The 16,655-nt window shown below is 38.9% G+C and overlaps 3 protein-coding genes and 1 long non-coding RNA gene across 10 annotated transcripts; 2 read left to right on the plus strand and 2 right to left on the minus strand.

Annotated features, from left to right (window-relative positions):
• Positions 1-83: 83 nt before the first annotated feature.
• Positions 84-1,323, plus strand: LOC135944466 (uncharacterized). The gene is made up of 4 exons (XR_010575337.1): positions 84-530; positions 588-703; positions 761-876; positions 934-1,323. It is a non-coding gene; the product is annotated as an uncharacterized LOC135944466 (long non-coding RNA).
• Positions 1,324-2,365: 1,042 nt separating this feature from the next.
• On the minus strand, positions 2,366-11,737 carry LOC135944451 (uncharacterized). Of its 6 annotated transcripts, none has more exons than XM_065491423.1 (13): positions 11,106-11,737; positions 10,933-11,048; positions 10,760-10,875; positions 9,589-9,784; positions 6,918-7,205; positions 6,752-6,864; positions 5,663-6,206; positions 4,546-5,294; positions 4,287-4,433; positions 4,043-4,231; positions 3,470-3,616; positions 3,269-3,415; positions 2,366-3,210 (listed from the first exon to the last, which is right to left on the minus strand). In XM_065491423.1, exons 5-13 carry the CDS (start codon positions 7,013-7,015, stop codon positions 2,369-2,371), a joined length of 2,976 nt encoding a protein of 991 aa, XP_065347495.1. In that variant the 5' UTR covers positions 7,016-7,205; positions 9,589-9,784; positions 10,760-10,875; positions 10,933-11,048; positions 11,106-11,737; the 3' UTR covers positions 2,366-2,368. The 6 variants fall into 6 exon arrangements, with proteins under 6 accessions (XP_065347495.1, XP_065347493.1, XP_065347496.1 ...); XM_065491421.1 differs by having other exon boundaries at positions 9,589-10,702; XM_065491424.1 differs by lacking the exon at positions 10,760-10,875.
• Positions 11,738-11,743: 6 nt separating this feature from the next.
• LOC135944460 (uncharacterized) lies at positions 11,744-13,609 on the plus strand. 2 transcript variants are annotated; one of them, XM_065491439.1, is made up of 10 exons: positions 11,744-11,873; positions 11,961-12,054; positions 12,115-12,214; positions 12,272-12,334; positions 12,391-12,569; positions 12,628-12,764; positions 12,817-12,844; positions 12,896-13,034; positions 13,085-13,281; positions 13,335-13,609. In XM_065491439.1, the coding sequence occupies exons 2-10, from the start codon at positions 11,971-11,973 to the stop codon at positions 13,497-13,499; spliced, it is 1,092 nt and encodes a 363-aa protein (XP_065347511.1). In that variant the 5' UTR covers positions 11,744-11,873; positions 11,961-11,970; the 3' UTR covers positions 13,500-13,609. The 2 variants fall into 2 exon arrangements, with proteins under 2 accessions (XP_065347511.1, XP_065347510.1); XM_065491438.1 differs by having other exon boundaries at positions 11,817-11,867; positions 11,957-12,054.
• On the minus strand, positions 13,580-16,459 carry LOC135944461 (uncharacterized). Its single transcript, XM_065491441.1, has 5 exons — positions 16,409-16,459; positions 15,267-15,349; positions 14,890-15,209; positions 14,069-14,203; positions 13,580-14,009 (listed from the first exon to the last, which is right to left on the minus strand). The coding sequence occupies exons 1-5, from the start codon at positions 16,423-16,425 to the stop codon at positions 13,671-13,673; spliced, it is 894 nt and encodes a 297-aa protein (XP_065347513.1). The 5' UTR covers positions 16,426-16,459; the 3' UTR covers positions 13,580-13,670.
• Between the last annotated feature and the right edge of the window lie 196 nt (positions 16,460-16,655).

Consider the following 16,655-nt stretch of genomic DNA (forward strand, 5'->3'; position numbering starts at 1 on the left):
GGATCGTCCGTGTATTTATCAAAATTTTGTGCATATTTGTTATTTGCACAGACGATCTGTGTCAAAGGAATGCGTGTATTTGTTAGTTGCAAAGACGATCTGTGTACAAGGGAATGCGTGTATTTGTTAGTTGCAAAGACGATCTGTGTACAAGGGAATGCGTGTATTTGTTAGTTGCAAAGACGATCTGTGTACAAGGGAATGCGTGTATGTGTTAGTTGCAAAGACGCTTATAGGATATGATACGGTGACGTCATAACATTCTTTTGGCGGTGAATTTTTCAAAATGGCGGACGAGCCAGTGGGTCCATGTAATGCGTTCCGCTTTCTAGGGTCATTTTTTGCCTTTTTAGGGTAGAAATCACGCCTAAAGTGACGAGATAAAGCGGTCCTGGCTTCACTAGCAACCTGTGCGATGAAGTTCTCTTGTGAGAAAACCATCCCTGGCCTCATGGGTGGCGTGTACCATGCAGATTCCTCATTCCTGTGAGAAAGCGACGCTGGCAGCATGGCCAAGCTTCGTAATGCAGGTATAAATCTGTTCTATTATGTTTTTTAGTGATTTTAACTTTTGGAACCTTCGGCAGGCGCAGCCACTCAGTGTCCTTTCGGAAGATGCGATCCTGATTGCTTTGCAGGCCGTGGCAGACAGATTTCCTGTGAAAAAGCGACGCTGCCAGCATGGCCAAGCTTCGTAATGCAGGTATAAATGTATATTATTCTATTATTTAGTGATTTTAACTTTTGGAACCTTCGGCAGGCGCAGCCACTCAGTGTCCTTTTGGAAGATGCGATCCTGATTGCTTTGCAGGCCGTGGCAGACAGATTTCCTGTGTAAAAGCGACGCTGCCAGCATGGCCAAGCTTCGTAATGCAGGTATAAATGTATATTATTCTATTATTTAGTGATTTTAATTTTTGGAATCTTCGGCAGGTGCTGCCATACTAATTTCTGTGAGGAATGCAAACCAGGCTTCGCGGGCAAAAATTGAATTAAAATAATTTTGAAAATATTTATTATTAAATTAATTAATTAGAGCTGAAGATATTTGTGCTCAGAGAAAATATCTTGGCATCATGAATATATCTGCGGCTAAATACAAAACGGGGATGGGCACGAAATTCAAAGAGGAAAATATTTGCCTGTTGTTTTTCTATTACCAAGCCGCCTGTGAACTGAGAACACTTTTGGCCCCCTCTCGGTCACTGGAGTCGCCATATTTTTCTACGACTGCTGCGCCAATTGAATAGAAATGTCAATTTTCGTTTTTAACCACCTATGGTCTCCCTATTCCACTGGAGTTGTTTTTTATTTCAACTAAAGCTCCTATAACTAGACAAAAAGTGTTAAATTTCTTGTTGAATCACTCATGGTCCCCCTCTACTACTGGAGGTGCAAATTTTTAGCGTCTGCAGTGCCATTTAAACGTACCCTATCGAAAACACTTCCAATACCCCTCTGCGTATGCAAAATTAACCGTTGTTACACTCAAAACCACACTTGACCCCCTCTCCAATACTGGAGTCGTGAATTTAGCGACCCAAATGGCCAATCTAACAACTACAACCCCTTTTCAAATCCTTACCACCTCAACTTCTCTCTCAACTCCTACTCTAAAGGGGGGGGGGGCAAGTGTGCTGTTTTACCGAATTTTCCTCAATTTTACTGTCTTCTTTAAGGTTAGCCATTTGCTGATGCTGCAGTCGATGTTGGGCAGATTCTGCAATGCAAATATCTGTGACAAAATCTACCCTGGCTCCAAGGGCAGACATGCATTGATACATTTATGAATATTTTTCTTCATCAGTGACTCGTTTTGTAGCAACATATTAATTTATTAAAAATTTCAGGTCCCTTGCTAATTTCAACTTGAATCATCGGCTCGCGCTTAAATGCAGATTCCCTAATGGAGAGCAATGATTGCGCTGTACTGTGAGAGCAGAGCGACACCGTGAGTGATGTTCTGGCTGGCAAAGCAGATTCCAGCGAGCAGAGCAAAAAGCAGAGCGTGATGGGCAGTTCTTCTGCGACCTAAATTATCGGAAGGTATTCAGACTAACCTAATGCTGGTGCATATGGCTTGCGTTGATCCTTTTTATTGCTACCTTCCCATTTTTCCCCTTGGTATATTTCTTTCCTTGGCATTGGCCATGTCTGCAAACTTGGTATGCCACTCATCCGACCAACTGTGGGTGACTTTTTAATGCATTGCCACTCCTTTTGGTCGCGTTTGTTGCGTACTAATTGCTTCTTTGCCAACCAATTTCAATACATAACTCTTGCAAGGATAGATAATAACAGAAATTTTCTCTGGCGATGAATTATTTTATTGATGGGTAGTAATCATACTGTTGGTTACATTTTATATTTACTGAGCGGTCTTTCTGACTGGTGTTGTAGACATGGCGTTTTTTTCCTTGCATTTTTGGCACGTCCAGTTCGGAATGTCGGTGAAGGTCAAGTCTTTCATTTGATCTTGGTCTGCTAATGGGTGATTGATGCACTTAGGATGGTACCAAGTCTCGCATCCTTGGCACTGCATAGTGCATGTATCATACTCTTGTGGCAAACTACAAATGCAAAGTAGATCCAGAACCTGCTTCTTTTCTGTGTTCTTGATGTTACGTGGTTGTGTACTTTTCGGATAGATTGAAGCTTTTCCTTCAGCAATCACATTCGCGGTGTGCTTTCGAAGTTTCGGCATCGCAAAGCACTTTTGGATGTCTACAGCTCCTGTTGCACAGAATTCAGTTGCTATGGCCATAGCGTACATGGCACAATTATTTGAGCCTTTTTGGTACTCAATATTCTTCTTGCTGATGATGACGCTTTTGTCACGCGCTTCCCTTGCAATGTATCCCATTTGAATGAGGATATCTTCTGGGATTTGGTCTCTTGTTGTTTTCATGCTATCAAAATAATCAAATGACATTCCATCAAACACTACTGTCACGTAGTGCTCTCTTTTCTCGCTGTGGAGGATTTGAACATACGGCTTCTCATCAGAGTAATTGAATGTCAATGACGAGTCTTCAACTTTCATTACTGCAGGGGTGTGTAATCCTTGCACATGCTGACCGTAGGCATTTTTTAATATCGAAAGGTAAACTGCGATCACCTCATCTGAGATCATGGACTCTTCGTCAAGAAGGTCTTCTATTGCTTGCGCAGGTAGTACCTCTTGCCGCAGCAGTTTGATGTGTAGCTCATCTGCAAAATATTTAATGTGATTCACATTTAAACTTATGAAAGTCCATTAGCGCCATACCTGGGTCAGACTCAGCTGGAGCATATCCTTTTTTATACTTTGTCAAAGCTTTCCATCTGGTGTCAGACTTGGGCCTTCCAACTGCTGTTGTTGCTGGCCTTAATAGTGGTTTCTCTTTGGCCAACTGTACGACCGGGAATCCCCCAACTGAGAAAATTTTTATTTGCTCTAATTGCTCTAATTCATATTCTAAAACCTTACCTTTTGTCACTTTGACAGTCTTATGTCTGGTGTCAGCTTTTTCACGACTTTGGCATCTCTCTTCTTCCACTTTTGCTGATATACTCCCTTGTGTAGACTCTATTTCGTCCAGCTGTCTCAAAAAATCATCACTCCAATCATCATCATCTGTAAAATGTATTTATAAAACGAGCATTATTATCTTTAATAAGACATGATACAAATCCAAATTTGACCTCTTTGTGCATGATTTTAAGGTTAAATTTGCCGTGTTTTTTTATAATTAAATATCCAAGATGTGTTTGAATTTTGATAATTGGAAAGTAAGCTTTTTATGTGATTGCGTCACTTTGATATTTGGCATCTTTTAATTTCTTTCAAAATTTCAATAATTTTTAACTATGGAAGCGACACAATTCTCTTAATCTTAAAGTTGGAATCGTCATCCTTATATTCCAATAGGCATATTAAAAATTAATATTTTATCGCAAGTAAAATTTATCATTTTTATTCAATATATGTCATTGCTATCTAATTTATTTAATATTTAAATTGATTCAATATTACTCCATCTGGATTTCATGTTGTACTGACCTTCTAAATTTTGCAGAAGTGCATGATGGCGTTCAGTGATATGCTTTTGTATCTCCTGACCACTGATCTGCGCATCACACCCTTGTGATGTAGTTGGAGCACTTGGCTCAATCAAGTCATCTAAATGTTCTGCTGCTAATTCAGAAGGAGATATGATGACAGTACATCTCTTCGTCGGCGTGGAAGTCACTGTTTGAATTCTTGGTATTAGTCAGTGGTTATTAAGTTCGGGATTTACTATTACCCATTGGAGATGCAACTAATTCGTCGGAGGCCTCCAACTCGTCGTGGGTAGTGAGCCGATCGACATCTTCTATTTGATCTTCAAATTGATCTCTTTCGCTTTCCCCGCTCTGGTTGCTTTGTTCAATTTCTTGCCTTTCAGTTTCTCCTGAATTATCATGTATAATTATTTTAAGTGTAAATATATACACTTGAAAGATTAATATTGTCCCTGAGGGTTATAAATACTAGGAAAATGAAATCACAGTAAAACTATCAACCTGCAGTCACTGCTACTTGAAAATCTTTTCCATTTTGCAGGCAGGAGAGAATCAGCTCCATCTTTCTCTGCACTTCCACAGCCACTTTCTCTGGGAGGGTAGAGCAGCAAGTTGCAATTTGCTTCACAATGCGCATGGTGCTGTTATATTTTTCTGCCTCCGTTCTGTTCCTCGGATTTCGCGTCTTGATCACAAGGCTATCCTTTACTTTGCCCACTGCTGACGAAGTGTCGCAGTTGTACTTGAGTAACCAACGGGGTGCGATGTCCTCGATGCCAAATTGCGGCATATTTGTGTCACTTCTTAACTTCATAATGTGCTTGCAAGGCAGTCCAGTATTTCCTCTGAATGGACACCTGCATTCGTTGACAGTGCTCGAGTATTTCATCAATTGCTCGTCTTTCAGCTTAGAAGCATATGTCTCTTGCTTGCCAAGTAAGTGAATAACAAAATCTGTTCCCTTTCCCTGCAGGAGCTTCCTCGCAAGGGATTTGTCGTTTCCCTTGTACAAGGGAACCTTGCAGCTGAGCACATGTTTCAAGTGCTCCTGTTCATTGGTACTCACATTAGAGATGGCTAACAAGTTACTTATCAGCTCTAGAAGAGTTGAAGTCTTCTTCAGAACTCTTCCGATTACAGCATTGTGGCTTTCTGCCATGTTTGTGGTTCTTGTTCCAAAGTTCAGGGTCCTAGCTCGACCATACGAAGTCCACTGGTCAGCAATCTTATTCCAATTTTCATCATAGTACCTAAAATTGAAAGGATATTTCAATTCCTATTAATTGTCAATGTAATACTAATTTATGCATGCGTGTTATGTTTTAAGAAGGTGATATTAACGTTTTCAAGATCTCCATCAAATTCTGTCTGGATTTTTATCACACTTTTTTAATGCCGATGATATATTAAAATAACAAAGAAATTTTTAGCGAGGTGACATAATTCAATTGCAAATAATTTATCTTGTAACTGAAACATTGAGAAATTTAAACTATAAGTTTCTTGAAACTATTCACATAATCACATGAAATCTTAAAAAATTGAAAATAGGTTTTATTACACAAGAATAAAATAAATTTGATCTGGGAGACGCATTAATAAGAATTTATTTATTTACCTTCTCATTTCATTCGATTCATCTGGAAGAAGGTTCTTCAACTGTTCATAATATTTTTCGTAGTCAGCCCTAGTGTGGGACTTGTACATCAGTTGTTCTATGGTTTGCTGCACTTCTTCTCGGACGTCGGCTGGAGCATATCGAACGTGCTCAAGAAGCAGTTTGGCCGAGTGGAAGAGGCAGATATGGATGGCCACCTCAGGAAATATGTGCTCCACAGCAACCAATTCAACCATGGCTTTGTCGATCAGGATAGTTTTAATTTCTCTTTCAGCTTTTTTGTGCACTCTTTTAATGCACTCAAGGGCTGCTTCAACTGATGCAAGCTTCTCGTCACGCAGCACTGCGTATCCAACTACTCTTCCTTTTCCATGGCCATCCACAACCAAATAGCACACTATTGGCATGTCAAGTCTGTTCTTCTTGTATGTTGAGTCAAACTGAAGAACTTCAGGAAATTTGTCAAAATTGTTGACCATGCTGCTTGTTACGATCATGAACCCGATGATCTCTTCTGTGTCATTGCACATGACGCCATAAAATCCTAAAAAATATATAATTCTGTACTTTCGAAAATTTTAAGTAAAAAATAGATTACTGCAAGCTCTTTTGTGCGCATTTTTATGATATTTGAAACGAAAATTCTCGACTGACGATTTTTTTATGTGAGATTGTTTATATATGAGACTGTTAATAGTTAAAACCGCAAAATTGCTCATCTTCCTAAATTTGAAACTGCATTCCAAAATTTGGCTATGTTTCTAATTTTGTTTCAAAACGTGTTTCCCGAAATGTAAGGGCAAAAGTGCCGTACACATATTTCTGAACAATCTTTTTTATTTTTGCGTTATTTCACTTCTTGATAGTTTAACCAATTTGAGATTACTTCCACTTAAAGCATTGAATTAATTTATCCGCGGTAAACGCTTATGACAACAAAACCTTTTGTATTTCTAATTTTCAATGTATTCATTTGCGACTGGCCAGAATATGCATAAAAACGATACAAACTAAGTGAGAAAATCTTATCTGCATAATGTTTCCCGAAAGCTTTACAATATTTGTACAAATTAATAGAATTATATGTACCATCCGGATCTGCTTTGTCGTGCTCCGATAGTACCTCCATTACCTCTGCCAGCTCCCTGTTTGCCTCTGGGACTTCTTGGTATTTTTGTAGCCGTTCCACTTTGAATTTTTGCCTGATACAAATTTATTATAAAAATAATGAATATGACCATTTTTCTCTGCGAACTTCAAGTTAGCCAAGTCTCTCGCCAAAAACATTTTCCCTGTTTCCTTCTGAATGATGTTTCTGCTGATGGTTCTATTCACAGGTCCAACAATCATCATTTTGTAGTTGGATTTTTCTTCATCATCCAGCCGTCTGTTTTCTGGCAAATTCGCAAAAGTATGTTCATCACATTTGTGGTTATGAAGGCTTGGATCCAATCTTCCTTCTTTGATGTAAATGTATTTGACTCCATTGTCGTCACTTGTAATGCCAGTTTTAAAGTACACGGGGCAGCCTTGCTTGTAAGATCTGCAAAACGCGCAGTTTTCATAATGTGACCAAGAATAGCAAATTTTACGCAGAGAGATGAGTATATTTGGTGTGAATATGATCAAACCTTGTGTTCAGCTTTGGTTTCACCCCAGATTTTGGGGGCTTCTGTCTCGGTTGCCCACTAAGTTTGCATGCATAGTGGGCGTTCAAATACTTTATTTCCTTGTATTTTTCAGAACTCTTCAAAGTTTTCCTTGAAGCAACAGTCGTTGCTGACACCACAGAATATATAGTGAACGTAGCTTTCTGTTCGTTGTCCAAAGCCTTTTGAAAGTCTGAGTGAGACTTAAATCGCTGACCTAATTTTAAATAGGGATGAGCCATCTTCCCTAAGTCAAATTAACACTGAGTCGCAATACTAAATGTGCTGGGAGAGAATGTCGTCTCTCCCACCCCAACCATGAGACTTACGCTTTGAGGTGCAACAGTAATATATAAATAATAATATTAATAAGAGCAAATCATTCATTTAGTTTGCGTTATTCTTGTTGACTTTTCAGTATTTGCCGTTATTATAATTTTGAATCGCGTGATTTAATAAAATGGGAATAACATGTTATCAAATGTTACCACAAAAGGTAATATGTTCACCTCTCGCAATTTGTTCCAATGTCTACATGCAGAATGTAACCGGTTGTATTATGTGTGTCTGGATTGTTGTCTCCAAGTCAGTGCTCTCATTCATGCGATTTATATGTCTCATCAATCAAAACAATATTCTGTTTTATTCATTAATTGAGGTCTGCGATTTAACATTGCTACCTACAATACAAGCTTGATTAAATTTGCAATGGCGCGAAAGTAAAGGCGGAGTTTCTGTTTATAGATGCATATTATAATATACATATGGTCAGTTACCTAGAGGAAATAACTAGAACATTTGAGCGAAGCTGATCCTTTAACATGGTCAAAACAACTCAAAAAGAGCCAACATATAAACATAAATTTATAGTCTTCTTATGCAAAACAACGCATTCAAAATATATTAGAAAAACGAAATAATTGATGTTCAATATCACAACCCTCTAGGAGTGTCATTTTTCTCTCATATTTAAAAATATTCTAGTGACAATGATTCCTTTGAAACTGACGAATGTGAACGTGATGTGATAGTAAGAATGGAATATAATTTACACACAATCTAAGAACTTAACAAGCGCCGTAACGTTTAAGTTTGAGATAAGGCAATATGCACATTCTAAAGGAGCATCAATTTAAAATATAATCACACACCTAGACTAACAATAAAAGTTGTTGGCCACATTATTGACCCGTGTAAATTTGAAACATAGCTAGTGCATTAAAAGCAACGTCAAATATATCACTTGCAAAAGGTTATCAGCATTTACAAAAAGTCCAACAAAAGTAGTTTTAATAATTTTATTCTATACAAAAACTAACAGCCTTTGAAACGTTACAGGCGGCTAGAGCAAACTTAATTTGCAACAAGTTTCCATGTATAAAAGGAGCTGCAATTTATACATTCAATTTATATAACAGGTTCCCATATATAAAGGATTTTATCATCTATCATGAAGTAATTTAATTATAGTAAGATTTTGTCAGGACCATGTGTGTGGCCCTTCCTCACATGCTTACTATAACTTTTTAAATGACATGCATTTCATGATTAAATAGCATGTAGAAAAACATTTAAACATTAAAACATGTAAAACAGCACACTTGCCCCCCCCCCTTTAGAGTAGGAGTTGAGAGAGAAGTTGAGGTGGTAAGGATTTGAAAAGGGGTTGTAGTTGTTAGATTGGCCATTTGGGTCGCTAAATTCACGACTCCAGTATTGGAGAGGGGGTCAAGTGTGGTTTTGAGTGTAACAACGGTTAATTTTGCATACGCAGAGGGGTATTGCAGTGCCAAGGATGCGAGACTTGGTACCATCCTAAGTGCATCAATCACCCATTAGCAGACCAAGATCAAATGAAAGACTTGACCTTCACCGACATTCCGAACTGGACGTGCCAAAAATGCAAGGAAAAAAACGCCATGTCTACAACACCAGTCAGAAAGACCGCTCAGTAAATATAAAATGTAACCAACAGTATGATTACTACCCATCAATAAAATAATTCATCGCCAGAGAAAATTTCTGTTATTATCTATCCTTGCAAGAGTTATGTATTGAAATTGGTTGGCAAAGAAGCAATTAGTACGCAACAAACGCGACCAAAAGGAGTGGCAATGCATTAAAAAGTCACCCACAGTTGGTCGGATGAGTGGCATACCAAGTTTGCAGACATGGCCAATGCCAAGGAAAGAAATATACCAAGGGGAAAAATGGGAAGGTAGCAATAAAAAGGATCAACGCAAGCCATATGCACCAGCATTAGGTTAGTCTGAATACCTTCCGATAATTTAGGTCGCAGAAGAACTGCCCATCACGCTCTGCTTTTTGCTCTGCTCGCTGGAATCTGCTTTGCCAGCCAGAACATCACTCACGGTGTCGCTCTGCTCTCACAGTACAGCGCAATCATTGCTCTCCATTAGGGAATCTGCATTTAAGCGCGAGCCGATGATTCAAGTTGAAATTAGCAAGGGACCTGAAATTTTTAATAAATTAATATGTTGCTACAAAACGAGTCACTGATGAAGAAAAATATTCATAAATGTATCAATGCATGTCTGCCCTTGGAGCCAGGGTAGATTTTGTCACAGATATTTGCATTGCAGAATCTGCCCAACATCGACTGCAGCATCAGCAAATGGCTAACCTTAAAGAAGACAGTAAAATTGAGGAAAATTCGGTAAAACAGCACACTTGCCCCCCCCCCCCTTTAGAGTAGGAGTTGAGAGAGAAGTTGAGGTGGTAAGGATTTGAAAAGGGGTTGTAGTTGTTAGATTGGCCATTTGGGTCGCTAAATTCACGACTCCAGTATTGGAGAGGGGGTCAAGTGTGGTTTTGAGTGTAACAACGGTTAATTTTGCATACGCAGAGGGGTATTGGAAGTGTTTTCGATAGGGTACGTTTAAATGGCACTGCAGACGCTAAAAATTTGCACCTCCAGTAGTAGAGGGGGACCATGAGTGATTCAACAAGAAATTTAACACTTTTTGTCTAGTTATAGGAGCTTTAGTTGAAATAAAAAACAACTCCAGTGGAATAGGGAGACCATAGGTGGTTAAAAACGAAAATTGACATTTCTATTCAATTGGCGCAGCAGTCGTAGAAAAATATGGCGACTCCAGTGACCGAGAGGGGGCCAAAAGTGTTCTCAGTTCACAGGCGGCTTGGTAATAGAAAAACAACAGGCAAATATTTTCCTCTTTGAATTTCGTGCCCATCCCCGTTTTGTATTTAGCCGCAGATATATTCATGATGCCAAGATATTTTCTCTGAGCACAAATATCTTCAGCTCTAATTAATTAATTTAATAATAAATATTTTCAAAATTATTTTAATTCAATTTTTGCCCGCGAAGCCTGGTTTGCATTCCTCACAGAAATTAGTATGGCAGCACCTGCCGAAGATTCCAAAAATTAAAATCACTAAATAATAGAATAATATACATTTATACCTGCATTACGAAGCTTGGCCATGCTGGCAGCGTCGCTTTTACACAGGAAATCTGTCTGCCACGGCCTGCAAAGCAATCAGGATCGCATCTTCCAAAAGGACACTGAGTGGCTGCGCCTGCCGAAGGTTCCAAAAGTTAAAATCACTAAATAATAGAATAATATACATTTATACCTGCATTACGAAGCTTGGCCATGCTGGCAGCGTCGCTTTTTCACAGGAAATCTGTCTGCCACGGCCTGCAAAGCAATCAGGATCGCATCTTCCGAAAGGACACTGAGTGGCTGCGCCTGCCGAAGGTTCCAAAAGTTAAAATCACTAAAAAACATAATAGAACAGATTTATACCTGCATTACGAAGCTTGGCCATGCTGCCAGCGTCGCTTTCTCACAGGAATGAGGAATCTGCATGGTACACGCCACCCATGAGGCCAGGGATGGTTTTCTCACAAGAGAACTTCATCGCACAGGTTGCTAGTGAAGCCAGGACCGCTTTATCTCGTCACTTTAGGCGTGATTTCTACCCTAAAAAGGCAAAAAATGACCCTAGAAAGCGGAACGCATTACATGGACCCACTGGCTCGTCCGCCATTTTGAAAAATTCACCGCCAAAAGAATGTTATGACGTCACCGTATCATATCCTATAAGCGTCTTTGCAACTAACACATACACGCATTCCCTTGTACACAGATCGTCTTTGCAACTAACAAATACACGCATTCCCTTGTACACAGATCGTCTTTGCAACTAACAAATACACGCATTCCCTTGTACACAGATCGTCTTTGCAACTAACAAATACACGCATTCCCTTGTACACAGATCGTCTTTGCAACTAACAAATACACGCATTCCTTTGACACAGATCGTCTGTGCAAATAACAAATACACGCATTCCTTTGACACAGATCGTCTGTGCAAATAACAAATATGCACAAAATTTTGATAAATACACGGACGATCCGTGTATATATCATCACCCAAACAAAAACAAAGGATTTTAGAGAAGTGAACAGGGAGATACGTAAGTAACCTGTTTAAAGCCCTGGACAAATAATTCATTGTCTCATAAAGGAGCAGAACACTTGGTCGTAAAGTATCGTATCTGCATATAGGTATTGTACACATAATTTCATACAATATTTTTTATTAATAATTATTAAGCAAGAAAATAAATTGTATTGCTTAATAAATTATAATAGGAAAGACATAATGCTGAGGAACGATGAAGAAGACGATTATTGGGATGAAGTTGCGCCAAAGGCAAACATTTCGTGGGATGATTTGGACCAAAAGGTTAGCCTTCAACCCAGACAGTCTTGGTTATCTGACCTAATTTTTGTGATTGATTTGTAGAATCTGCTGGGAGCTACAGCGGGTTCAACAGGAAAATTGTACCAGCAGTTAAAAAGTTTTGATTCACTCAGCATTTTGGATTCCAACCAATCGGCTCAAGGTAATTGAGTGGACAAAGTTGGAATAGTAAATTGTATTATTTTAATCATTTTTTCAGGGCAATCAAGTGAGCCAATCGTCCCCTTGACGAGCCTGGTTTTAGAATCGAATATTGATTTAAGTAAGTGCTATAAAAAACATAATTTGTTTTCAAAATAATTATATCGATAATTTTAGTTGTGCGGCTAGAGCGACCAGATTTACAAGAGATAAATAAAACCATCAGTGAAGAAACACTGATAGAGGAAATGCTTCTTGGTCACCCTGTCTCTCTCGATAGTTGCAAATCCCTAAGGGCAAAGACAAATCTTCTTCAGGGAGCAGTCAACAGTGCAGATGGCGAAGTAATTTTAAAGGTCAGTTTTAATTTACGCAATTGAACTTTTCAACATTCTTGAGCTCAATTTTCCGCAGGTGGTCCTTTATCTCATGAGCACTTTGTCCAAAAAACACGCGAACAAGATGCTTGGACAGCATCCAGTTGCTGCCAAGGTGTATGCCAATTATTTATCCGTGTCAAATCAACACCCTTCTTTGGCAAATCTGCTTGAGTGAGATTTAAAATGGAATTTGGAAATATTTCCTAACGTTTTCTTTCTACAGATCGTTAGGAAAAATGAGAGAAGATGCTGTAAGTCTTAGTTAACAGATTTTTACTCTTGAAACTAACGTTTCTGAATAGATTTTGCAATATTATTTGGCGAACTTGAACCAAACCGCAGGCGCTGCAAGACAAGCGCAAAATATTTTCTCCGTGTCTAGCAGCCATTTCAACAGCGAAGCCAGTGACAAACACCTCAAACGCCATGTTAAACTATTAGGTAAAACAAGATAAGCACTGTTTTCCAACTTAAATTCGCGTCAAAAATAGAGCTGTGCAGTGGCCTTGGAATGAATTCGAACACCACAGGCCACGAGTGGCTTCGAGAGGCCTTGAGTCGCAATCCAGCTAATATTTCTCAAGCAGCAACTTCTATTGGAATGTCTGAAAAAATTTACCAGTGGATAAGCTTGAAATACTACATTTCCAGCGGGAATTTCAAGGAGATTCAGAATACTTTTAAAACTGTAATGGAACTTTTCAACACTTTTAAAAAGCAAGTTAATAATTGTTATTTTAGTCCTGGTTGAGTGGAAACAGACCCAAATCCATCATCCCGCTGAACAAATTGGTGATCGAGCTGGAGAAATCTAAAGCGCCTAAGGAGCAAATCCTGAAGTACGTTAAAATGATCGAAGACCCTATAGAGAGGAGGAATTTAGAGGCAAAATACGCCAGCCTGTGACATTAGGTTTCCAAAGCAAGAAACAATACTTCCAAAAGTACTTCCAAATTACAAAAAGCAATGATTATCGATATTTTTTTGTTAAATGAATTTTATTTTCAAATTTTCAATCTGTGTTTACATACCACCACCATCAATAATTTACCCTCCCTTCCCTTAGACCGTTTGCTTCTAGTAATCGTACAGCTGACAGTCAGGGTATTCTGCATCGCAGAGGTCTCCCTGTTTGACAAGTTCCTCTCTTGTCGGCATGTGACGCCATAAAACGGACAATTTTGAGTCCTCCTGGGGCGCTGCGTGATTTGGGGTTTTGGTTTGGTCGATAGCCTTGCTCACCGCCTGCTGCATGCCGTGCATCACCGGCGAGATTTGGCACATGAGACGCTGCAGACAATGGGTCGGTCCCTCATTCGACAGGGTGTCCAAAGAGCGCTTGGATCTGCCCTTCAGAAGGGTGATCAGGATCTCGGGCAGCTCGGGGTTCAGGGCCAGTTTCAAGGCTTCAGTGACCTGGAGGGAATGATTATTGATAAATTTTGGAAAGAGGCTGATTTTATATAAAGGTTCACCTTTGGACTGGCGTTGTCTAGCAGCCAGGAAAAAGGAGTTCCAGCAGGTTCCTCGTCATCTTTTGTATCCCTGGAAAATGCGCTCCACGTTCCTGACCGGTTGATTGCTGTTCTTTTTGTCAGAGTTGCGGCAATCTAGGGAATATAAATATTGATAATTTTACTACAAGAAGGGATATGAAATTTAGACGACCGAGATTTTTTTCTTTGCTTCTAATCATTGTGGTACCATCAAATGAACACAAATCATGCTATATTTGAAATTTGAACCATACTTTAAATCGTCTAAAACTGCCAAACCCGTCTTAGTTGAAACTATTCTTTGAGACTGAATTCGTGGCCATCAATTAAAGAAAATCTGTTTTTTATGACCCTCGGAAAAATTTAAAAATAAAATAATAAGATATGAATGCTATTTTTTCCATTTAAATCGTATTTATTTTAAATCTAACAATAATTTCAAACTCGTGTGTGAAGCCTGCACAAAGCGTTGTTCTTTTCACTGCGATTTATGAGCCCTGACAAAAAATTCCTACGCATGATTCGATGCACAGTGATGTCCAGCAAATGTTTATTGTTCCTTATTTATAATATGCTCTGTTGTTTATTTTTTTATGATTTTTGCAAGTAAATGTTGACAACTTAAGGGAAGATATCTTGCACTTCAATTATTAAAATTCAAAATAAATTTTTTATAAATTAGTTTTTACTGACTTTTCTAAAGAGTATACTTTTTAAATATTTTTAATCAATTTTCCCGCAAATGAAATATCAGTTGAACACCGACTTTTTAAAGAAACTAATTTAAAATATGATCATACCATTTCTGACACGTATATGAAAGCGTTGACGGCGATGGCACCAAGTCTGGTCGAGTCGAGGCCGAGCAGGCGCATGAAGCCGCCAAAGAGTCCAGGGCCTGGGGACTGCTGTTGCTCCTGCTTCTGGCTCTTCTGCTGTTGGTTCTTGAACTGTGCCCTGTTGCCAATGCCGTTGCTAACCAACGAGGCTACGCGGTCAGCCATGTCTACTTCGATGAAGTCGTCATCCTGCACATAGTCGTCGGACGGCTCGCCGCTTTTGTCTGACTTGAATAGCTGTGTCACTCTCCGCACGGACTGAGACGCTTGCTGGAAGAGGTCTGAAGGCGACGCCGTTAGTTTTCTTTTGAAAAATTGAGAGTTTGAAAGTTTCTTACTGAAGGGGTTGAATAGCTGAAAATTGGAGGCTTCTGCGATTGAAAGGTTGATAATTACTATCAAACCAAACAGGAAACAAAATCTGGAAAAAATTAAAAATCAATCAATGGAGTATGCAACCTGCTTGACACTAGTGTGGCTCATGTTGCATATAATTTTTTTTTAAATAGTGGCTGAACGGTACAAAAAAACAGCAGTTAAAAAAACAAAAAAGGTCGAACCTTGTTCTTATTTTAGTGAGTTATTCTTGGATATTTGGCACCTCAAAATTAATAAAAAAGATTTTTAAATTTGAAATCTTGGGATTTCAAATGTAATAGCAGAACGTTTATACTTTTCAAAGCGAAATTAATTTTAAAAGTATGAAGAACCTCTATAAATTTCTATTAGGCAGCACCAAATTAAAAGTTCAACATTTCTTTCAATTCCAATAAAAAATTTAAAAGGTTTATTTGATAGGAGATTTAATTTTATAAAATTGCCTTTGATCGTCAATTGAAATAAAGTTTTCGAGATTTAATATAATTCTTTGCCACGTTTTAGTAATACGCAAAACCATACTATAAAATGTTCAGAAAGTGATTATCCACTTAAAAGGAACGTAATTTTTGGCCTAGTTTTAGTGATCATAGAAAATGGCCCACATCAACTGTCATGAATTCCAAATTCTCCTAAGGAGTAGAAAGTTTAATAATGGCCCAATAATTGCACATATAATATTTTGTAAGTTGACAATTTCTAGAAGCTTAGATGCATGAAAAATAATTCCGAGAGCACACAGAGAGGAAGGATATTGAATAATTTCATAGCAATATACAGTATATAGCGCATACAGACTTGAATTTTTTTAAATAAACACGAAAATGAAAAACAACAATAGATAATCATTCAAAATAGAGTTCTCAAAATCCCTCTCCCTGAACACAAATCGGTTTATGCCACGCTTATTAGCCGGGGTAATTGAAACGCGTAATAATAAGAGACCGTTGTCGAGATGCAATGTGAGTCAGTGATCTCGATAAAAGGCAGGCTTCCGCGCGCGGAGGCAGCAGGCGTGGCGCTAAAGACACGCGATCCTGGTGTCGCGTGCTCCTCGGCAGAAGAAAGAGGAAAAAAGAAAAATGTATGAAGAACAGCTTACCGCCTGAGTATCTGCATTTTGCGGAGACGCCGGCTCGAGTGGCAAGGCAAGAGTCTGCAGCCGAGTCTTCGCGAATGCCACCTCCACCTGCGCCTCCACCTCCTGTATCAGAGGCGGGGGACCGCGTGTGCACTACTCCCAGGGTCTCTCAACCCTGACATGTCTAACGGTGACCCCGTAATCTACGAATCTGCGAAATTGTTCGCGTGGTATACACACGAATCTGAGGTTTTAATAAGGAAAAGAC

This window comes from Cloeon dipterum, chromosome 4, assembly GCF_949628265.1.
Source record: "Cloeon dipterum chromosome 4, ieCloDipt1.1, whole genome shotgun sequence".
NCBI classification, from domain to species: domain Eukaryota; kingdom Metazoa; phylum Arthropoda; class Insecta; order Ephemeroptera; family Baetidae; genus Cloeon; species Cloeon dipterum.

Coding starts and splice junctions, on each gene's coding strand:
- LOC135944451 (XM_065491425.1), bottom strand. CDS start 7,015: ATGATGATTGTTGGACCTGTGAATAGAACCATCAGCAGAAACATCATT. Junction 6,865..6,917: donor AGAGACTTGGCTAACTTGAA/GTTCGCAGAGAA, acceptor AATTTGTATCAG/GCAAAAATTCAAAGTGGAAC. Junction 4,434..4,545: donor TCAAGTAGCAGTGACTGCAG/GTTGATAGTTTT, acceptor ATGATAATTCAG/GAGAAACTGAAAGGCAAGAA.
- LOC135944461 (XM_065491441.1), bottom strand. Junction 15,210..15,266: donor TCAGCTATTCAACCCCTTCA/GTAAGAAACTTT, acceptor CGTCGCCTTCAG/ACCTCTTCCAGCAAGCGTCT. Junction 14,010..14,068: donor TAGACAACGCCAGTCCAAAG/GTGAACCTTTAT, acceptor CATTCCCTCCAG/GTCACTGAAGCCTTGAAACT.
- LOC135944460 (XM_065491439.1), top strand. CDS start 11,971: ATGCTGAGGAACGATGAAGAAGACGATTATTGGGATGAAGTTGCGCCA. Junction 12,570..12,627: donor ATGGCGAAGTAATTTTAAAG/GTCAGTTTTAAT, acceptor AATTTTCCGCAG/GTGGTCCTTTATCTCATGAG. Junction 12,765..12,816: donor TCTTTGGCAAATCTGCTTGA/GTGAGATTTAAA, acceptor TTCTTTCTACAG/ATCGTTAGGAAAAATGAGAG.